Raw genomic sequence first — 24,209 nt, forward strand, 5'->3', positions numbered from 1 at the left:
TTTGTGCTATGCTCAGCTAACTCCTGGCAAGAAAGTGAATAAGCATAATGTCAAACTACTCCTTTAACTGTCAAAAGTCTGAGTCATTGCTGTAAAATGTTCAAACTGTACAGCAAACCCAGGCTTTTCCACAAGGTTTTACTGTGACTAAATAGTGTGTAAGTTTATTATCCTTAACAAGGAGTGTCAAGGTGCTCTTAAACCAGCCTCAAATACTTCTGTGTAACTGTTAATAAACAAAGGCTGTACTGCAGCAGGGCAGTGCAGAAAAATAACTGAGTCAAAACTTTCTCTCATGTGTAAATCCTTTTTTTTCACCTTCATCTATGTCGGGGGGAAGGCCTCCGACGAAGACCTTCCTGGAGTAGCGCTCCATCCTCTCTCCGTTCTGACAGCGGGTTGGTGAGTTCAGGCCCGGGGTCAAGGAGGGGTCACCATGGCCGTCGTCGAGGAAACCATCTTCAAAGGGAAAAAGACAGGAACGACCTGGGAGGAGAGGAAAAGAGAAAAAACGGACACCAGGAAGACAGACAGGGATAACGGGGGAGGACAGAGAGGTACAAGAGTGTGAAGTAAGAAGGGAGGGAGGGTGTGAGAGACAGAGTGAATTAATCACATCTGGAAACCGTTAAAGTAGCAGAATCAGTTTGGATATTGAGGTTACAACCACAATCCTGACTAAACTCTGGGAGACAATTGTCTGCCTTTCCTCAACCTCTAAACACATCCAGTCTGACTCTCATTTTATAATCACGCTAAACTAGAATTACCACCTCGCGGTTGTTTGCCTCCGACAACCTGTCAAGTTGCAGGAAATATGATCACAATCTCTCTCTGTCTGTTCCTGAGTTACGGCGTTGAATAATGGTGTTTTTGCAGATCATTATGATGTCACAGTGAAGTTGACCTTTGACCTTTTGGATATAAAATGTCATCACTTCATAATCTTTTCCTGTCATATGTTTGTGTTATAAATTGTTGCATAATTAGTGTGGGAATTCTTGAGTTATGGCCAAAAATGTGTTTTGTATGGTCACCATGACCTTGACCTTTGACATCAGTTTTTTCAGGTCTGTCAGCATCTGAAAATATAATGCCTCTGGCCATTGTTGTTGCCAGGCATAATAAAACCTGATCAGACTATATCAGAAATCTCTCAATAACATGTATAATAATAATAATAATATGTGATTCCCAGGTGATCAGCCTTTTTTCATTGGGTGCAGTGGTTTAAAGCCACAACTGCAATGTCCTTTTTAATCCTGAAAATCTCTCATCTTTTACCACAGGTGAAATTAATATGTTATGTGATAATTTAAAAAAAGCAAAAGGGAACTAATACAAAAAACAAAGAAAAAAAAAAAAAAACACTATACAGCCAAAAGTATGTGACTCTCGTGAACATAAAATGTTTCCCAGACTGGTCGGTGTTGTTAAAGCAGCATATTCATTCCTCTGTGTTTAAAATAAGAGGTTCAACAGTCTCATTTGAGTGTAATGTCCAGGTGTTCACATAATTTTGGCCACGACATGATATCAAAATGTTGTCTTGAGAACTTGCTGGTGACTCCTGCTCCTAATCGTCATGAAGTTAACAGTCTCTGTGACCTGAGGAAACATGCTGAACCGCAGCACATAATGAGGGATGGAGGGACAGTTCATCAGCCAGTAATGACAATGGTCATGGTATTTTCTCCCAGTCGCACACATCAGACCTGTGGAAGTCTAAAAAAACTACATTTCCCACTGAGTGGCTTCCACTGGTCTTAGTAATATTTTAGTGTATTTTCTGATTGTGGTGTTGCGTGTCCAAATGGAATATGTACAACCACATTTGTCTCTCTTTCTTTAGCAGGGTTGATGTTTGACCTTGTGATAAATGTGGTAAGACATTAAATTTCCACACAGTAATGAATACTGTACTTTCTTTTGTCCTATGCATGTTTATGTCAGCACCTCATGAACCCCCAATTTGATTCAGACATTATTCATTGTGCCATACTACAATTACAACATATAACCCCAGCCCAATATTGCAGTGATAAATGTCACACAGCAGCCTCCCTCCTTGCTGAAGAAAGACACAATTAGTTAAGAAGCACAACAAATCAGAGATGAGCCATGTTGGAAGCACCCATCTTTGCCATCCAGATGATGAATCACTTCTGAGTCAGCGTACGCCTTCGTCAGAGTTCAATTTGGAAGCACTGCAACTAGACATGCTGTAACATTTAGCGGAATCATACTGCAGTTGACAGTGGAAAAAAGGGCAGTGCATCCATGTTGTACCAGATGCTGCAAACAGATCATATGTTTTTTGTGTGATGGGATGGATTTGCAATACATCATCCCTGCTTTGCAGTGTTGTTCATATAAATATTAGAGGTAGAACACTGACTCAGAATGGAGAAAAAAGAAAATTGGCAGACTGTTTTTTTCCCTCTCACCATCAAGCAAAACAAGATTCATATAGACAAATTTGGTGGACCCTTGTCCCATCTTGATTAAATGCACGACATGGAAAACGGTGTGTCGAAATTAATATGATTTCATTCAATCACAGCACAGATGAAAAGCAGAGTGACACCACACTGAGACCCCCCTCAGCCTCGGAGAGAGACACGGCCGGCATGGCAAGCAGAACCCCAGAGAAAATGCCACACGTTACCTCTTCTGCGGCCATAGCTCCGGGCTGCTTGTCAGCATAGTGGGGGTTGGGGGAGAGAGACACAAGGACAGACAGAGGGTTGGGGCAGGAAGGGTAGGAAAAGAGATACAGAGACATGGGTTTTGTGGAAATAAACTAAAACCAGGAACATCTCTAAGGCAACAGTGAAACCACAGATGGCCACACCTAAGCTTCAGCAACAGGAGGGGGGTGATTATTGCGGCCTGGCACCACCCCACAGTAAACCTGCTGCACCTGCCTTGGCAACAGACACATGCAGATGCTGCACGAGGGGGGGGGGGTTTAACCACGGAAATGGCCGAGATATTTAGCAGCCTAATGCAACGCCCCGTAGCAAGAGATTCACATCTCAGCTTAATGAACCTGCGATGGCTTGCGTTCGTGCTAATCTTCAGTGAATATTCACAAATGAGGCCATAAAGCTGAGTGCACGAAGGGCTGAAGGTAGAGCAGGTTAGTCATTATCATGGCCTCGGTGAAATATTAAAAGCTGCTCTCGGGTCAGGTATGGCAGGCCAGGTGTGAGTGGAAACTTCCCACAGGATAAGGAGAGAGTGTGGAGGTGGCTGGCAGCCTCAGGGTTCTGGGACGGGAGGATAACATGCAGAGAGGAGGGTGGGGGGGGTGATGACAGGACTGCGCAGATCGAAATCTATAGCAAGGCGAAAGTACAGCACTGTGATCACTTCTATCTAATCAGCTGGTCACATGTTCCAGTCCTCAAAATGATCTCCGTCTTATCTTTTTAACTCTCGTTTCACTGCAATGACTCATATGAAATCTGACAAATTTGAGATAACAGTTGCAGATTTCACTGGTGTCATCTGTGGACTTTTCTCAAATGTAGCTTCAGACTACTAAAAAGGTTTTTTTTTGTCAAAATGAGCAACAGTATTTTCAGTAAGTCAAGGCTTAAACTGTATCTCACAATCGTTCCACCTACATAACTACTTGTAATCACATGACAAAATGACTCATTTGTCACCACGCTATCTCCTTGACTATGCAAACACAATCTGCTGAGAAAGACCAGGAAATTCACTTGAAAGCTTAGGGTGAAGCTAGTAAGTGGACACTGAGACTAAACATTATTTCTAATTTGTTTTTTCATGTCAACTTTCATTCAAAAGTTCTGAAAAAGGCTAACAAGTAGACTTTAGTTTTGTTGTTTTGTGAGACTACTGTCTCTAAGATTAAGAATTAACTTTCACACTCAATGTGCCTCAAGTTTTATGTGAGAAAAAACCCAAAAAACACCACAACTTGTTTCAGGATTGCGTTTGAGTGTTTCTCTAATCTGTGACATACTGTCACAAATGACAACTGGCTGTGCGGTGAATGCAACTGCAGAGGGGGCAACATGTGTCTTAAGACGGTGCAAATTCCAACAAACAGCGGGGGGGTTTAACACAGTACTAAACAGATCTGCCTGCTCCTCTAAACTCATCAGTCTCAAAGCAGACTCATCGCCTCAAAAACCAATATGGGCCTTTGCATTGTGAGAGCCCCCATTGTATGACTTGGCCCTCTGGCTTCTCTCAGGGAATATATTGTCTCTGAGCCTCTTCTCCCTTGCTATGTTTTCATTAAAAAAGATCTGGCTCTGCAATCCAAAAAAAAAAAAAAAAGAAAATCCAGGCAGTCTCTCTGCAGCTTTGCACTCTCACCGTCTGGCCTTGGCAGAAACAAAGTCACCTAGCAACCAGGGCAAAATGAAGAAAACGTTTCACTGGGAAACCGTCAGATGCCCCAGTGAGAGGGAATACAATACAATACCGTGAGGGAGAGGAGGAAGGAGAAAAGTGAGGGTTAAGAATAAGTACCAACTTCAAACTGTGTGATGGCGGGGAGAGAGAAAGAGAGAGAAAATGTTTTAAAGGAAGCTAGGTGATTCCTCTGGGCGTGATGAGTTTGATGTCTCCATCTCTGCTCGGCTTCAAAGCCTCAGACACCTCCACTAAGCTATCAAGTGAGCAACACCAATAAATCTGGATTGAGGACCTACGCTTACTCCACCTTTTCTTCTTTACTTCAAGTGCTTCAAGTTACCATCACCATCCACAGAAAGCAATGCCTTTGCAGATTCTCACAGCATGAAGCCTCAGAGCTAATGGGACGAAATGAAGAAGAAACACCAAGGAAAATACTTTAAAGTCGAAACCAAAGCTTCCCTGTCTACACGCATCACAGGCTTCAACAGAGAGAGCCAGTTCTGACAGACTGGGAAGATCTGGGCAGATCTGTGCTTGCCTGAGCGCAGTCCCATGACACAACAGTTTAACATCAATCTGAGACACGTTCTCCGAGGATACAAATGATGAAAAGAACAAAATGAGGAAGGAGCACCACTGTTGTCAAGATGTGACAGTAGGAAACTGTTTCATGGAGAAAGTTTTTTTTTATGTTAGACATCCTCTCGCCTCGTCTGTATCCTGTAGGCCAACTGAACATGTCCAGAGAGGAAACTAGTGCTGTGCGGATCTGGTTTGATCACCAGTCGGTCCACACGTCCTTGATATTTTGCTGAGGTTTGGATGTAAGGATGGGAGACGTGACTGGCCTTAAGAGAACCAGAGGAAATCAAGCCCCGTAGAAATCATATCCCTGACCCCGTCCAAAGACAAATAAAGACCACTCAGAAGGGCAGAGCCTAGCCTGGAAAACTTTGTGGCATCCATGTAGCAGCATGTGGGACAGAGACCTGATTTCTCTCTCTGGCTCGTCTCCTGTCACTGCTGGTCATCTGCCGGCTGGTGGAACACTGGGTGTGTGTGTGTGTGTGTGTGTGTGTGTGTGTGTGTGTGTGTGTGTGTGTGTGTGTGTGTGTTGGGGGGGGGGGGGGGGGGGTCTAGTCTTACATGTTGGGGTATTTTTGGAAGTGCTATTCACAAGTCAACTGCCAGCGCTAAAAGGACTGTCCAAGGTTTATGGTGTCAGGGAATCCAGGTCTTAGCAAAGGGTAGGCAGGTGTGCCCTATGCATATTGACGTGGGCCTGTGCGGTTAGGGGGCATTTGTTTTTATGTTTTCATGTTTTTCATGGGAACCTGTCACACAATACTACTCATTCTTTCAAAGCACAGAGGACAAAAAACAGCAGAAACACATCAGTGAAACTGAAACAATTCCAAGGATATGATGGGTTCTCCAGTGAAATGTGACTTACTATTCAATGGCATAATGTGGTCTGCTCCAGGATGATGAAAATTGAGGCCCATACGTCCTGTGAAAGAAAGAAAAAATGAAAAGATTTTACAAAAGAGGGAAAACATGGACATCACTGATAAAATCCAGCCTGTTGACAGACATTCATTTAATCTTCCATTCTACTGTCGCCAAACGCCAGCCGTGATGAAATGTTTAACATGACATGAATAAACAACCAATTCACCCAACGTGACACAATGGCAGAAAACATGGCTACAGATTACAAATGTGAAAACTGAGGTGGCGACACACACATTCCTTTGTTGCCACATATCTCATGCACACACACACACACACGCACACACGCACACACACACACACACACACACACACACACACACACACACAAAGAAAGGCAGCTATAAGGCTAGGAATTCAACAGAGTGTGCATTCTGCTGTGGTGACATTGTGCGCATGTAACAAGGGCCCATCTGTCAGTGCTTTCCTGGGGAGAGGGGTGGTGTCGGACATCTAACTGGAAGTCATCCTGGTTATCTCCGTCTCCATCATACACAACAAGAAAAAGACACTTAAGCTGTAGCAGAAATCTCCTTTAACCATTGCCGTCTCACTGTCATAATCATTTGCAGTGGCAACATCAGAGGCACACCCTTTATCCTTCACCACTTAATATTAGCCCTCTGTCAAAATCCACCTACACTAGCTTTTTACTCAACACGCAGCAGGCAAGCAGCCGACTTAGAGTCAGGTGAAGCAACATTTTCACTTGGATAGATTTCACACATCGATATTTGGCAAATACCCTTTAGATTCAAGCAGACGCAGCCTTTGTGAGCCTGCCCCTCCACTTTGCAGAGCATCACTTCTCTGCTAACAGAGAACAACACTGGGGTGCTGGTGGGAGTAAAGGTAAAGGGGGACAACTGCAATGGATATTCTGCTTTACTGCTAGTATAGGTTTCCCCATATGCAATGTGGACTTTGAGAGACAGACGGCTGCATGTTGAAAGCTGCTGTGGCGCAAACAACGATGACATGTCAAAAGTTTCAAAACTTGCCCACAGAAGACAGATAGTGGGGACACCACAGGGGCCTCTTCCTGGCTCGTAAACAAGAGTGGAAGCAGCAGTTAGGCCTGGTTAAAAACCAGAGAGGCAGTGTAGGGGGAGTACAAGGGGGCGGCCACCCTGCAGCTCCACAGATGTGGATTTCCACACTCCTCTTGGCCAATCACAATCTAGACAACAATAGGGCTTGGGGGCAAATGGAGTGCGACAAGCCCAGACATTCACACACACATTTGTATGAACATGTGGATTGTGTGACATATGGATATGAAGCCTAGTGTCACATTCTCTTCACAACTTATTATCATGAGAAAATTTTGTTGGCAAAGACTGGAGGCACCCTAAAGGAGGAGACTCCTGTGTTATGTCCTGATACTGAGGGATTTATAACTCTCCAGAAAGCTCTCCAGTCTGCTTTCTCTATCTCACCAGCCTTACATCTGATAGTCTGGCCAGGCTTTCCTCCAAGTTCAACAAATCCAAGGGATAGATGCACAGAATCATGTATTGGTAAACATGTGGGTGGTCTATTTGTTAGTCCGCCAACAAAATTAGGGGGTTTAAGGCCAAATGTCTCACTGGCTGAAGTGTCCTTGAGAAAAAGACACCCCTGACAGCTCTATAGCAGAATATGCACTTTGACCTAGTCCCTCTGCATTTGGTTGAGTAAAAGAAGAAGAGGACTCGAACTATAAACTAGAACTGACTAGAACAATCCATTGAACACAGTCACAATCAAAGCCATGACTTTGCTGATAGCAGGGCACTGTGCTCTGGGCTTGCCTTTTCGTCTACATTAGTCATTTTGGGTGATAGAGGGGGACAGTTGCCCTCCTGAAGCCTTAAAATAGCTCTGGGCATGTGCCATCTGCTTCCCCCAGGAGTTGAGTGGCAGGGCCTGAGGGGCCCCTGAGTTGCTGCTGCTGCCGCTGCTGTTCTGGTGACATTTCCTCACCAAGAGCCTGAGCTATTCTCAACCTTCCCATGATGGCTGCACAGCAGCGCAGCCACTAGGGAGACACACCATCCGCTTCCTTAGGCATGGATCCAACAGCACCTCCCTTTCACTTGCCTGTCAATCTGCAGACTAGACAGTGACCTCGCTGTGACTGCTTTGGTAGAAGTGGGATAAAGAGTATGGGATAGGTTAGCTGGACATAGCCTGTGGGATCTAGTTCTCCAATGGGGGGCACCAAAGTAATCATTGTGGTGGAGCATGAGCTGAGGTTTGCAAGAAACCAGGAAAAATTAGGCTAAAATGAATATCAGCTGTATAACTTTAGGAGGTCTACAGATGTTTACATATTTTATCAACTGCTATCAACAAGAGTAAAGACTTTAATAACAATGCTGTTCTTTGATTAGCTTTTTTGTCTTGAGGCTAAACTGCCTCAAGAACCATCTCCAGTTTTTGAAACTGTGAGAACACAGTTTATTATCAGCAGGGAGGTGAGGGTGTGCAGCCAAAAATCTGAGCACCTGATGAAGTTACTGCTGAGTCACTGGCACTGACCTATCATCACTATCATGGTCATTGTGTTGGACGCACTATGTAGTCCTCTCTAGGGTGCACAGTTTTTGAGGAATCTGTGAAAGAAATAGGTTTTGGACCTTTGGTCTAAGAGAACTCACTATCAGAAACTACTGAAGGCTGCACGAGTGCTGTGCTTCAAGTTCCAAAGTGGTTAAAATTTCCCTAGACTCCACGTGGCTGAATACCTCCGACTGCATCCCACCTGGGGCTCGTCTCAACTGCTTTGGTCACGTTTTGCTCCCTCTGGTCCACATTATAGCACATATTTAAACCCCCAATAACATCTCTGGGAGAAAGCTCCAGCAAAAGTTATGAGAGGAGAGTGGGTGTACTGACAATAAAGTGTGGAAATGTTAGCCACGATGAAAAAAAGCACAGCAGCAGGGTGCCCCAAAGCTAAGCTGCACTCTTGCCAAAGAAACCTTCAATTACCAACACAGTAGAAAGGGGTAAAATCATGACAATACCCACAGAGGTACATGTGTTGTGCACACATTCAACAGATGACTGGAAAGATTGAGAGGGATGGATGCTTCTGTGAGGAAACCTGGTGAGAGAGGTGTTTTGTGTGTCTCTGTTTGTCAGAGCGTCCAACTTCCTCCACATTATACCTGACAGAGCTGAACCCAACAACCCTTGACAAGACGATTACAACAGGGCCAAGGTTCCTTTAGCTATCAAGCTGTAACACATGAACTTATATATTACTGTGTATAGTATAAAACACAAAGCTTTAAGACAAGTTTCTAGAAGTAAATCCCGAAATATGACAACCTCCCACTGTCATTTTATGTTTCATAAAAGTGATAATCATAAAACTATTAAATGCCTTTCATATCACAATAAGAGGATTTCCAGAATCTAGTTAAGCCTGATGCACAACTTGGCAGTGATAGTAACGCTTTCATGGTTTGTGAGATCTGAACAAACCGTGATTTTAACAGACAAAACAAGCCCAGACTTGTTTTGTTGCCTGGACTGGATTAGCTCAGTCATGCTTGCAGGAGTCATGAATTTTCCACCATAACAAAACATAGCACTCTGACAGTGTAGTTTATTGGAAGCAAGGTGCAATTTAACCTTTAACACGGCCAACAAACACATCATCTTATCTCTATACAGTCATTACTGGCTGTTTAAAGTACAGGGGGCATCCCTCTGCGGTTGAGATCATCTCAAGTGTTGTTAACTACATGGGTTGAAAAGTTAAAGGGTCAAGTCCAGCTTGTCAGCCAAACTTCAACCCAACCATATATTGACCTTTAACCTCAAATTAAGCTGGCGTGACCCTCTCTGACCCTAAACAAAGACAAAAGTTCACACAGAGTTCCTAAACAAACGTGATCTTTATAAGACCAGGTTAAGATGGAGGAAAGTAGTATTTTTCATGGTCTGAATCTTTAAATAAAAACTTTATCCTTGAACTTATACACTTAACCAAAACTTTCTGTAGAACTTTAAACCACAACTTTACCTTCAGTAGAGACAAAAAGTGCAAAGCCTGGGAAAAGTTTCAAGAAAAGTTATATACCCAACCTTTCGTATCATTGAAGCACCTTACCTAATCTCACTGTTACTCGTTTGACCTGTACTGCGCATGCAATTCTTGTTTTCCTCCTGATAAAAAAACACTTGTGTGTCAACTCTTATCCACTGACCAATGCTCTTGTCAACAAACACACAAAAGTCAAACAGCACCAGTTGTTTGCGCTCCCTCAACTACAGACTCCAGTTATAGCTAGATCCTGCTATCTTTAGTATTGTACTTCATACAGACTGTTGACCAACACATAACGGGTGACAACAAAACACAACCCAGACTGTAAAATCAATGGAAATCTGCCTGTCTAAAGTTAGCATTTTTCAGAAGAAATGCCAGGTGGAAGCATCGTGCTGAGATAATAAGAAATGTAATTATTCAAATAGTCGTCCACAGTTTTAATGAACTGATGAAATATTTTAAGCAATTTCTCCAATACATTCCTGAACATTTTTTGGATGTATGCTTTGCAAGTGAATCTAAACTGATTCACTTTGGGTTTTTTAACAGTTGTTCAGACGTTATATTCAATGTCTGCATTTTGCGATACTTTATAGACTTGACAATTGAGAATAGTTTGCCATTTTGGGAAATAATCTTATTTAGTTTCTTGTTAGAGTTAGATAAGAGGATTGATACCACTCTCATGTCCGTATACCAAATATTTTAAGGTGCAGCCGGGAGACATTAGCGCCTGGTCAAGAAATAGTCCAGTGCTCCTGTAAAAGATGTCATTTTTACATTTCATTTTTTGTATGGATTAAACAAACAGCATGTAATGTGTCAATGTGTGAGCCTTAGAAAAGCTGGTAGATTGATTTTTTTTAACTTTTGGACCTGGCCAAACTAGCTGTTTCGCCTGGTTCCAGTCTTTATGCTAGGCTAAGCTTCCATGCTAGGCTAGCCTCTTTGCTAGGCTAAGCTTCTGGTCTTTATGCTAAGCTAAGCTTACTGTCAGTTGCTTCGTATTGACTGTACAGTCAAAAGAGTGGTCTCCATTTTCTCATCTGACTCTCAGAAAGACAGCAAATAAGCCACTGACAAAAGCTAAAGAAGATAATCACAAGTTGCAGCTTCACTAAAAGTGGATTTAAAATCACATTAAAGTTAATGAAGTGCAGTCCTCTAAAAGCTGCTCTCACACACAATGAGACAATGCAAAGTGTAACTGACACATGAGAAAGATCGTGTGAGTCTGACCAGCTAAGGCAATGTGAGTGTGTGTGTTCAGAGAGACATTGTGGGTGGGGGGAGGGTCCAAATGCAGCTTCCACGAGGACTTAGGGGACTTATTAACACTTATGAGTATCTCAAGTGGTTAGTGATAGCATCAGGAGCGTGTGTGTGTCTGCATACTGCAGACACAGTATCATGTCTGCTGAGTTATCTTGACAGCCCGAAACAGTGTGTGAGGTGAGAGTGGTTTGCATAAAACGTCACAGTTGATTTGTGTATCAGAAACTTTGAATGTGTGTATCCTGTGTGTGTATGTGTGTGTGTGACAGTGCTGTTGGCAGCAGCGGTGGTGGCTGTTGTCAAACTGGTGGTGTTTTTCCAGGCCAAAGGGAGAATCTCTTACGTGTGTGTTAGTATGGGGGTGCCTAGCTCTCCACACGTGAGCTCAGCTGACCCAGTTCAGCAACTCCACGCAGAGCAGAGTGTGTGAAGCAGTGAAGAAATGGAGACTGTTCAGACGTCCCTGCGGCCACGTTCCCGTCACCCAGGAGTAAAGAGCTTTTAAAAAGTTTGAGAGGAATCGCAAGAATAGAGTGTCTCTGTCTCAGACAACACACACACACACACACGCACTTTAAAGCAGGCTCTTCTCCAAACAAGTGTTAAGAAAAAAAAGTGGTCGCCCTCCTCCCTGTCTTGACAGAGAGAGAAGGGGGTGTGGGTGAGGTCACCTCACACTCCTTTTAGAAAACCCACTAATTCTCATTCGCATTACAGTAAGGGCACTTTGCCTTTAAAACACACACAACATACACACACATACAGGGACTCATAAAACACTCAAGGAAAAACAACTATGCTGGTCACAATGAGAAGCATGCGAGAAATGTCTGTGATGGGATTGCCGTGGGCGGGACCCATTCCAGTTGAGGATGCAAAAGTGGGTCTACTGGGATAATTAGTTTTGACTGGTGGTTCTCAGCAGTATCTTCAAAGTGGGATGCCAGACTTATAGCAACAGTAGTTGGCTTCAGAAAAAACTTTGATAAAAAAAAGAAAAAGAAAAAAAATACCTGTCCAGGTCAGTTTCTGGTCAAAAGAGGAGTAGTTTCAGTTGTGAATTACTGAAACTACTGATATTTTTTGCGCTTGTGAGAATATTTGATGAGGTTCATTGGGCATTGGGTTGACCATGTGTATGCTGACCCTCAGTAAATAACATATTCCTGTTCATACCTGTGCCCCTTTTCCCAAAACCATCTTTAGGCTAAGATGATCTTAACAATGGGATCAAGTTCATCTTGGCCTTGAGAACCACAGCCCTGGTGAGTCTATGACATTTTCTCTGAAAACCCACTAACATCCTCACAATAGCAGCACTAGATGGTCAGTCATCTTTGCTGCAGTATTAGGCTGTATGGGGCTGAAACCATCCACCTGAACGTAGTCTGGTCTCAGGCCTCCGAATCTCCACCCACATCTGATTTGTTTCACAATTCAGGCAGGTCTGTGGTTGTGCTCATTGACAGCTGTTTCAGCCAGGTAAATAAACAACTGATGAATCAGAGCCAGGTAGGGCCGAAACATCCCCCTTCATCACCTAACATGATGCCAGGATGATTGAAACAAGTCATAATAAATGTTAATCCAGTCAGTTGATCTAACCTTGCGTAATTACAACCTGACCCAACCCAATTGCTACTGTATATTTCCACATATGACAGTCAGAAGAAGAAATACACAAATATCTTAATAAATGACCAAACCTGAACCAGCCTTGACCCAAAGCTTTACCCATCAAAAATACAGTTCAATGCTCACATGTTTGAGCAAAAAAGTTGTGATCTAAATCAGCTCTTTGCTCTTTGCTGACTTTTCAGCAGACAGTTGACCTGGTCAAAGCATAGGACCTTCCTCAGACAGCGAGTAGATATGCTTGCAGCGTCATGCTGCTCTGTGGTTGGCACAGTTTTTTACTGCAGCCACATGATGTAAACCTGATGACGAGAGGGGTAAACATGCAAAGAGAAGCAGGACTGCATATCCATATTCACACAGCACCCTCCTAGTCTTTCCTTGTATCTCCACTGTCTCTGCTGTGTTTTGATAAACAATCACAAGGGAAGTGCTGCAGGACATTACAACACCTTTCCAGTTAAGTTAGGCTGGGCCAGGATAACCACTTTGCAGTAACAATGCTCTGTCAGCACAAGATTGGGAAAACAGACTCTAAGCATGAGAAAGCGACACGCTCTGCTCATTATATACCCCTCCCACCAATCTTTCCATTGTTAAGATGGGAGGATGGGAGAGCTCCAAAACCCTACACTCAACCTCACCGGGCCCCATCCGGGAGACAGGAGTTTTTACAATACACACGTGACCCCTGCTACAAAAATATTGGCTTAGAAGGCCTGACATACATTGGATGAACTTAAAAGGAGAGTGAGAGATTTCTTAACATTGTGTTCATGATTTGATAAATTCCCTATATTTCCCAGGAGATAAATTAGCTAATTCATTTTGGTCTGAATCTGCCTTTCACCATTAAGGAAAACTGTTTCTGTTCATCAAGGCTGTTTAGAAAAACTGATTTCATCTTCAGGCGATGTCTCTGTCGTGACCTGTCTGAGCCCACAATCACACACATAAACCTCCAAAGGATGATATCCGAATTGTGCTTTGTGGTAATCATGCCACTTAATAACAGTAACAATATAAACCACAGATACACTCAATCACTTCACAGTTAAAAGCACAAGTCATGTGACATTGTTCACTCGATCCATTGGTTCCAATCAGCAGAAAAAAGAAAGGGCAAAAGAACATGCATTAAGACCACAAGTGCACATTGCTGCACTTCTGCTCCACCACACACACGCACACACACACGTACACACACAAACAGAAATAATGTGAGATTTTGCAGGTAAGGCTCATAATGTAAATAATTCATTTCAATTTCAAACAGAACAGGGTGATCCATACTGGATTGGTCGACAGATTGGCAAATAGAGCAAAAGTAAAACAAATGTACCCAGAGATGATATATACCCATGAAGCAAAAAAAAAAAAAACCCCAAAAAAACCAAAAAAAAAACCAACCCAAGTACTGTAAGCGTGGACGTATGAATATTCCTAACCTGCAAAATGATTCCTCCATATAATATCAGCGATAGTCATTGGTGGGCCACCGGCAGGGTGTGGTTTACCTTTGTCATGGTCAGTCCTTATCATATCCATTAAGGAATTCTCCAAAGAGTGCAAGCTAAAAGCATCAAAGGGCCGATTCCGGTCCTGCAACACAGCAAAACAGGAAGAGGGTTAGGATCAGAGTCAGGGAAGGAAATATATGGACAATCAGGACTCAGTACACACAACAGCTACTGCATTTCTTTCCTGGAAAAGTGATCCCTCCTCAGTTGCTCTTCCTGAGGTTTCTTCCATTATTTTTCACGTTAAAGGTTTGTTTAGGGGTGGGGGGTATATACTGTACATTTTAAAAAAACATTCACGAATATAACAGCTTTCAGAGTAGTGTAAATAGTGCGCATAACATAAAATATTGTTCTACATTAATGTTTAATACTAGAACTAAAAATGAACTGAAATAAATGCAGGCCGATATTATGTGTAGTTTCTGAATCAACAACAGTAAGAGCAGCTATGAAACTCCTACATGAAGGACACCCTGATGCTTTAAAACTTCCAGACTTGAACTTGCACCTTCAGCCTTGGTTACGTTGCTCAGATCACTGGCAACAACTTGCATATACCGACAGCGAGACAGGCTGCGATGCATTCTTAGCTAATCTACACTAATCTAAATTAGAAATGTGAGATTGGATGTTACAGGTTAAAATAAACCAAAAAGATGATGATACATGGTGTGTGTCAGCCCTGGGGATGATGGTGATTAGAGTTGATATTGAAAAGGAGATATGAATCTTGGTCGGAGGCTCCTGAAGGATTTTTATGTCAAGAAGTGACAGTGAAAGAACAGACAGGATTCTGCCCGCAGGAGCCTCATCTGTCTTCATTTATATCATCTGGTAGAAAATTTCTTAACCGTCAACTCTATAGGCAGAGAGGTAACAGAGGGGCAATTTAAACCCACGATCAAAACAATTCCTCTTTGGCCTTTTTTTGTAATCGATGAAGTTCTCCTCACTTTTCTTGTGACCCGCTGAGTATCATTCAATTTGACACGTCAGTACCACACAACTGAGCTGGAACACTCACTCAATTATTAGATTAGTCAATCAACAAAAAAATAATCTGTGTTTTGATAATCATTTAAACATTTCAGTATTTTTAGACTAAGGTTGTTAAATTCCTGTGGTTCAGCTTCTAAAACATGAGTATTTACTGGTTTTCTAGCGACGCAATAGCAAACTGAATGTCTGGGTTTTGGACTGATCATTGGACAATACAAGCAATCTGAAGACAATGACCTTAGGAGCTTTACAGGTGGGGTTATTCATGTTTGCCTTGTGGTGTGTGTGTGTTCATATACTGTTGGCTTTTGACACTTTGACACGCTAAATGGTGACGTCACTATGCGTGCGTACTTGTGTATTTGTTTGTGGGTGCGTGGAACGGTTCCCTTTGTGTCATCCTAGCTCCAGTCAGCTGCACAGTGTAGAAAGCTAAGTTGTGGAGCTCATGTTTCATTATGTTCCTAACATTTCACAGGTTAATATCTCAGTTATAGTGGCAGCCAGGGTATTATAAAATTATGAATATATCAATACAATACTTAAGTTAAGGTACAGATCTCAAAATGATGCTTCTTCCAATACCTTACAATAAAGTATATCAATAATATAAATATAAACATGTTTTTTTTTCACAAAATCATTGTTCATTTAAAAAAGAAGCCTCAAAAATAAAATGTCTAAATAAAATCAGCCATACAACAACTTACATTTGCCTAAAATTGACAAACATTTAGATTTATATTATAAGATATTTCTTTAAAAAAAAAGCTGAAGATTATGTAAAGAAGTAATGAAAGCACCTGAGTTTGAATCCTGTTTGTCAAGTCCATCTGACAGGAGCGCAGTTCCACCTGATGCAGCTGGTTTTGAAAGTTGCGTACTGTGGCTGTGATGGGGCACTAAACCTGTTTGTGCTGCGGCAGTAACACTGTCACTTGGTGGGTATTTTACCCTGGTGATTTACAAAACCTCTCCAAACTAATTTCCTGATCCTGTGAAGCAGATCTGTCCTCTCCAGTCCAGGACTGGACGGTCAATACCACATCAAACAACTCAAGGTTGACGCGCCCACTGCTGATGAAATGTTAAGGCGCCCACTGTGTGTGAATGAATTTATTGGAATGACATGTGTGCCAAAAGTAAAGGCTGAGATCGCCGAGCCGGAGCTGGAGGCTGCAGCCTTGGCAGCTGTGTCCTGTGTCCGCGGCCCGAGCCGGGGCCACATTGTTTGCACACCACAGCTATTGTTGCCCATTCGGCTGAGCATTCAAAAGTGTTATTCCCCCCACTCTGGACCCGACAGCGCCACGTAGATAAAAATCTGCCCACTTGGTACAAACGGTAAACACTTAAAATGCTGAGCTTTCAGTTTCCTCCCCCTACCGTCCTCTCTGACACATGTGGATGACGGGTGGGGGTCGAAGAGCTCACTGTAGTCAAATGACCTAAAGAGGTAGTATATACAAAAGTCCCAAACAGACTTCACTGAACACATTATGTGTGTTTCCAGAGTGGGGAGTGCATGCTCAAGTTGACCTTTCCTGACTACACTGGAGCTCATCTTTCCACATGACCCATAAACAAGATATAAGAGCACGTTTATGAGGGAGATCATGATAAGAAACAGACATTTAAGATATGGCTGAGTACCTGTTTTTAATGAAGTAAGTCTGTTCAGTAAGACTGAGGCTTGCCAGGTTCACAAACAGTTGGTCAATTTATCATTCATTGTTTAATTTTTCCTTTATAAAGATAAAAAGTGGGAGGAACAGTGAATTGTTTTTGGCTGGTCCAGTCACGGGCCAGCGCTACAGCTGCGAATGTACGTGACTGAGTGAATGAGTTGAGTGAGTGATGATGCTACACCATTGGTCGGCCAAGTGTTGGACTTTTCCCATTGGCTGTTGCACTTTCAAAATGATCTGGCACAAACCGTTTCTATTACGTCATCATTCAGCAGGTCCACAACAGTTTTCAACTACTGTATTTCCTTAAATAGTGACTGGGGCATTAATTTAGTTCAACTGCAGAAGGTAACAGGCCTTTATTTCTAATTCCCTCCGTTTGATATGTATAATTGGTCGCACTGGTATTTTAGTGTGATGCCTTCTTTTGAGCCGCTCCCGTTTGCCCTTTTAGAGTTACTGCATTATGCATTATTACAAACTTAAGACTCCCTGTACTGTTTCAAATTAAAAGCCATCTCGTGTTTCATTTGACAGAAACACTTTATTTCTTAGCAGTTTTTCTATTGCTGCGCTAATGTGCTGCACGTTGTTCAGATCTGCTAGTTCCTTTAGCTTAGCAGTTACCCATGCCGTCTCTCTCCCTCCCATTCACCAGCTTTCTCTTGCTCGGTGAGAGATAATGGAATATGTAATAAATATAGTTTATTTGTTACCCCCCCCCTCCCAGTCTATATATTCCTGCCTCTGCTGAATTATTTTTATCTCTGCTGGACACAAAATGTATCCTACCCCCACAGTGGTAATGGCGGCGACGGCTCAAGTTGCGACAGTGAGGGTTGATTACATATGTGAGCCCAGTCCTGGAACACGCAGACATCACGCTCTCACTGAATGAATGACGGGCACAGAGAGGGTCGGTAAAAACATTATGGATTTTTTTGACAGATTACATATTACACTACTGACTCTAAAAAAAATTGTTTAAATCCACAAAATTTCACCCTAGATATGCAACCTTGAGATGTATGTATTATTAACATAAGTTGTGCCCTTGAAAAATTCAAGAACCTGTTCCAGCTAGAAATAAATATATTCATTATCTGTTGATCTGACAATTATTTTTTTGCTAATCAATTAAATGTTTGGTCTAGAAAATGTAAGGAAATTTAACGTCTTAAAACTGCTTTAAAACCCAAAAATATTAAATTTGCAATAAAAACAACAGCAAACCTTCACGTTTAAAAATTTATCAATTACCAAAATTGTTGGCTATTCTGATAGATTTCTGTTAATTGACTGAGCAAATACTTAATTAATGTGTGAATATTCCCAGTGAGCATGAACTAACATGCCCTGTGTTCCCTGGCACCTCCAGCAGTTGGCTGTGCTTTTCAATCCTAACCTATAGGACATTTACAGCACAAGAAACAAGCTGAACCACAAAAGTTCCTAATGTAAAGCACACTGGTCACACCCTCAAACCCGTCCAAGCTCCTCCGTTTTGCATGACCATCAGGCAGCATTTGACTGTGTGACTCAACCTGTTTGCCTACTCACTCCAAACCTCTTGATCTGATACGATTAAGCGATTAAGATAAGATAATAGAAGACTACACAACAATCACCACTACCACCACCTTAAATTAAGGTATCTCCTGAGGAGCTCATGTGAGTTTGCGTCTTAAGCCTCACACTGACATGTTAAGTTGCATTCCGCACATTCCTCGGCCTTTAAGCAGCGGCAGGCGAGTACGAGCACATATCCGAGCACACGGGACTCAACATTCACCCCGCGTCTCTTCTGCGGCATCTGAACGATACTGAGGGAGATCCACAGAATGACAACAACTACACCTGTCACCAGCTGTCCTCATGACACTGCGGGGCCGGCGTGTGTACCCCGCCCGCTGCTCAGCTCAGCGATTTGCCTTTGAGTTTCACTTCAGTAAACAGGCCAGTTGACATGTGGCACCATGACCTTGCATCCTGGTGACAACTCTTCTCCAATTATGGGTGTAATTGTTAAACAGCTAAGTGTGAACTAGAGACAGCACTGCACCACCAAGGCACGCGAGCCCTTTAAAAAAACAGTAATAGGGTTGGACCATTGGTCGAACTAAACTAGACATTTGAAGACATCACCTTAAGCACAGTGACAATTTTTTTGATGATTCACAGCCGAACAATGAATCCACAAATGATTTGATGAAAATAATCGTCAGAGTCAGCTCTAATTTTGCCCCCAGATGTCCCCATGTCCTGCTTTAAAAAACAGGGTCATGAGATTTGAAAGACAAGGTTATAAAACAGGCAGGGAAGGTCTAATGAAACATGTGATTAAGTTGTTTTTTTTTTTAATTGACATACACACGGGACAAAAAGTCAGGATAAATTCTTTTTAAAATCTTAAATCTTTAAGTCAAGTTTTACAACATTATGGAGAGACAACACTAATATTACTGGAGTGGCCCTTTAAAGTGTTTTTGCTCCTGGTTTGATCACTGTTAACTGGCAACGAATGCATGTAACTGCACTTCCCTTAAATATGAGTCATATTTTTAATAGGTTAACTATGTATCTATGGCAAGTCTGAGGAAGAGGAGCGTGCTTGAACGATTACTCTTGAAATAGAAGTCATGGGAACAACAAGTTGTCAACATTTCTGTTTTGTAGAGAGAAACTTCCACCCTCTCAGTGATAACATGACAATCTTATACTGCAAATGAGAATATATAATTTGCAAGTAAAGCACCTTACCCCCTTTGGGCTGCAACTAGTGGCTTCATTGTTGATTTATCTGCTAAACAATTTCTTAATCGATCAATTAATTGGTTTGTCTACAAAAGACAGATTACCAGAATTATTGCAGATTAATTTCCTGTCAAATGACTAATCATTTCAGCTCTAATTGGGATATATATGAGTGAACTAATGTATTTTGTCACTCCAACCCTTTTGTTTGACCACATCCAAGCAGACCACCGTTGAACTTCATCTCGCCTGTTTGCCTGAGTTTCACTTCAGTAAACCGGCCACTCTATACAGCATGACGTGGCCCTTGACCTTGTCTCCTGGTGATAACTGGGGCTGTAAGATGGCCAAGTCAAGGAAACACAGATAGAGGTTCTTGGCAGAGGAAACCGAGTAATAAAGCCCAGGGAGGCCTGACTGACACACATTCAATCATTATCTCCTCAAAAGGCTATACGTTTCAACCCGGCTGGAATTTCATCCTGTACCAGGCTGTGTTTCGTCTGCACACGCTGTCCTCTCTGCTGCAACAGGTTAACATTTGGGCTTGCGCTCCGTTCTCCTGGGTCCTTGTTTTGACCGAGCGAACAAGTACTCCTTTTTAAGTAAGCCGGTGACTTAAGAGGGGAGTATTCAGCTGGCTTATTTTTTATGTTGGCTTGTTTGTCAGGCAGCATAGCTAAACATAGGGAAAACACATGACTAGCCATGTGAAAAGGCCATACAGTATTGGGGCTCGTCATGTTAGTCTGCTCTGTCAGTCAGGGAAAGACTGCCTGCCTAAATACAGAGGGAACAGACATGCTGTTGACTGTAGTGCTGGTGAAGAGAGCTCAGTCTTGTATTTATGTATATTCATATATACTTCTGATATCAAATATATATTTGTAATTTGACGGGAAAACATCAGAAAGTTTTCTGTTAATATCAATATACACACTTTCTTTAGCCTATTGTAAAGGTCATAAGTCTGTATTCAATCTATAAACCTGGACAGGCCCGTTGGCTTCCGTGGGCGTGTAGCGTCCTCACAGCAGAAACACAGACATATATTTATTTTAACATTTGTATTATAGTAAATATTTTTGTCGAAACTCAAAATAAGTTTCATATTTCTGTACTATGTGCAAGCCATACCCCTACCTACCGGGTTGGACCTGAACTCTGCTCCGTTTCCATCCCAGGGTCAAACACCGCCCACTATCCCATCACAAGCCAATCAAATGCGAGAACGGATGTTAACTTCAGGGACTGTCGGAAATCTCGTAATTAAGAGGAGAGCGCACATAAAGTGCCAACAATGTTGAAAATAGCGAAAGAAATATAAATAATTTTCTACGGGATAGGAAGGTGGAGCAAGGTCATCCTGTTATAAGGCACGGGTAAACTGACACATGGCCTAATCATCATTCCTATTAGTATTATCACTATCATTTTTAGCCTACAATTATTATTATTAATAACATTAGAATTATTATAGTTTTTGTTATTATTATTATTATTATTACTATTATCATTATTACTACATGTTGGTGTACTTTAATAATAAGCCTAGATGTAACCTCACATAGACATATAATATAAAACATAATTTCCCTATTTGATGTGCAGAGCAATCTTTCTGCAGCTTTTTATGTCTTATAACTTGGTGTTAAATATTTTATAACATTTATCAATGAAAACGAAAAACCATTTGTGATCATTTGAGCGAACTGATGACCTAATGAAGTGTGCATACACAGGTGTAGTCAGTCTGAATTAAGATGGTTACGAGGAGCACCTGAATGCGTCATATGTCCTTTAAATCCCACGGAGCGTGAGCTGGCAGGGGAAATTGAACCATTAAGTGCCGTAAACCGGGCACAGCGACTCTTTCTAGGACCGTTTATGTGTGTCTGTCTTTGAATGCGGAAGAATAAGCCATGATCGATGATTAACACTTAAAGGACTCACTGTCTCATTCAATTTATTTGACCTCCACAGCACAATCTGCCAGCATACAAGCCATATAGAAATGTTGACAGCTACCGGTGCAACCCGATGGTCGCTTGTCACTTAAAGTAAGCCGTTTAACACAGCTTCGGTAAATCGCACATTTAAAATAGAGGTCCTTCCTGCTCAATGACCTAAACCAATTCAAAATGTAGGTATGCGATTGTGTCCTAATGGTACCTGTGTGAAAAATGACATGATGTACATGATTCATGCCATACAATGAGTAACTGCTAATTGAATATTAAATAAATAGCCTATTAATCACTATAATATATGGACCTGTAATGAATCCGTGGTACTGATGAGTTCAGGGTGACCTTATCCTCGGCTAGCCTACTTTGTTGTATTTTTATCTCATACTGATGGTTTTCCTTTAATATTAAGGCCCATATAGTATAGTCCTATCGTCCTATATTTTAAGAGGTCGACCTCCAGGGCAAAACTGACTACATGTCAAGGTGGTGAGCATTTTTAAACACGGGCTGAATCAACACAGATAGGCCTAGGCCTTCTCTTACTGGGCATGTATTTACCTGGAAAGGCAGTATGTTGTTGCTGTTGTCAGTCCTGAAGGCGCTGTCCTCCATCCAGGGCTTGGGGGTGAGGGGACCAGGTCTTGGGAATTTGGGGGGTGCTATAACATTGCTGGTATAGGGCTTTTTCATGGGGGAGATGGGGTTCAGGGGTGACGGCACCCCGACTCCGACTCCGACCCCTACCCCAACCCCGACGCCCACCGCTCTGCGTGGGTCCCTTCCTGCCTGCAGCCCGCTCCAGGGGTTGGAGGCTGTGCTCCAAGCGGCGTTTTGGTGATTATTCCAAGCGGGAGATGAGGCAGAAGAAGACGACCCCTTGCTGTTATTCATGATGGTCTGATAAGCGTTTCTCTGGGGGAAGGGGCCTTGACTGGGGCTGACAGGGGATCTCCTCTGCTGGGGCTGCTGCTGCTGCTGCTGCTGCTGCTGCTGCTGGGCTTGCTGTTGATGCTGTTGGGACTGGGGGGCCAGGCCGATCTGCGGGGAGAAATTACCCCCGAAGACCGGGTTGACGTGGTGGGGGAAGTTCTGGAAAAGCATCGTCCCGTTCACCGAGGGTATTCCCTGGAAAAAGCTATCGTCCACGGCATTTGTGGTTCCCGTGGACCAAGTGCTCCCAAACGAGGAGGAAGGGGAGGAAAGGGGGCCGCCGGTCTCCTGCGGCTGGTGGTGGAAGCTCAACCCGGGCAGGATCGGCGATTCCATCGGCACTTTGTCCTTGCTGCTGATGTTCAGCGCTGAAGCCGCTTGGTTGCTCCCGGACGACGGGCTCTCCGACTCCGATGAAGAAGAAGTGGGCTCCGATGACGGGGTCGGGGTGGAGGGAGGAGGGTCTACTTGCGTCGGATCTTGCTGATGGTGAGGCTGGGCTTTGTTTTTGTCCATCAGTAAATCATCCTGCATGGTTTGCTGAGCTGAAACGGGGGGAAACAGAGACGGGGAGTTGTTATTATTGTTGTAATTCAGGAGCTCATACACCGGGCTCGCCGGGCTGCTGTAGTATCTGATGAACTGGGACAACTCCGACAAGGATATGATGTCAGAGGGACCAGGCAACTGCAAAGCGAATGCGTGATCACCCATTTAGCCGAAAAGAGGAAGAAAAAACACGCTTCCCAGGACTACACCAGAGTGATTCACAAGTCCCACAAATTATACACGAAGCATACGTCTGCAGTCAGATATTCACCAGATTTCGCCACGTCTCGTTTTTCCTTCCACGCAGGAACTCCGGAGCTGCAATGTGAAACTGATTCAGTGTTTTTTTTTTACCCAAGGACCTCCCCTATATTCATTTACATACGTCAGTAAATACAGCTGTCCTTCAACAAGGTTAAAAGACAGTTCTTGACTCAGGCACTTCGACACACACGACTACAGTCTTTTCTTTGGACTGAGATGACTTCCATGGAAGGCGCACTTCGCAGCTTTTATGCAGCAGAAAGTGACGCACCTGAACCACTTTATTATACCGCAAAGAGCTCCCGTCTCTCCGGCAAGACATTTCCCTCAAAATAAAACATGTAGGCTACCAGTCTTATACATACAAACATACTTTCATAGAGAAGATAAAGGTGACTGCCAAAATGAGTATGCAGTACATAAGTGCGTGCAGGAATAATATGATTTATAATAAGAAATTTCACTATAGCGCAAAGAGGGGCTCTGGCTGAGGTCCGCATTGACACAGCCACGGGTTGGCATTCACATCCTACAATATGTAGCTACTAATGTAACTTGAATTTTTAAGGAAATGATCCTATAATAAAAGCCAAGGGTGGAATATCACTCAAAGCTCTACTCGGTGATTCAGAGTGAGAGCGTATATTGAACCTTTCATGCAAAA

The 24,209-nt window shown here is 42.8% G+C and overlaps 1 protein-coding gene across 10 annotated transcripts in view; it reads right to left on the reverse strand.

The window, feature by feature from the left end:
* Window positions 1-24,209, reverse strand: part of cpeb3 (cytoplasmic polyadenylation element binding protein 3) — a 40,704-nt gene that overhangs the window by 14,820 nt on the left and 1,675 nt on the right. For 2 of the 10 annotated variants that reach the window (XM_071481323.1, XM_071481324.1), the window contains exons 2-6: window positions 22,361-23,277; window positions 14,317-14,470; window positions 5,855-5,911; window positions 2,669-2,692; window positions 319-486 (exon numbers count right to left, since the gene is read on the reverse strand). In XM_071481323.1, coding sequence (XP_071337424.1) covers window positions 319-486; window positions 2,669-2,692; window positions 5,855-5,911; window positions 14,317-14,470; window positions 22,361-23,277 — 1,320 coding nt within the window. Of the gene's footprint in view, window positions 1-318; window positions 487-2,668; window positions 2,693-5,854; window positions 5,912-9,931; window positions 9,968-14,316; window positions 14,471-22,360; window positions 23,512-23,552; window positions 23,658-24,209 lie in introns of those variants that run through there. The other 8 variants (XM_071481325.1, XM_071481326.1, XM_071481320.1 and 5 more) reach the window with 8 other exon arrangements.

Source organism: Trachinotus anak, unplaced genomic scaffold (genome assembly GCF_046630095.1).
Source record: "Trachinotus anak isolate AG129_WGS33_773 ecotype Australia unplaced genomic scaffold, CSIRO_AGI_Tana_v1 ptg000007l, whole genome shotgun sequence".
Taxonomy (NCBI): Eukaryota; Metazoa; Chordata; class Actinopteri; order Carangiformes; family Carangidae; genus Trachinotus; species Trachinotus anak.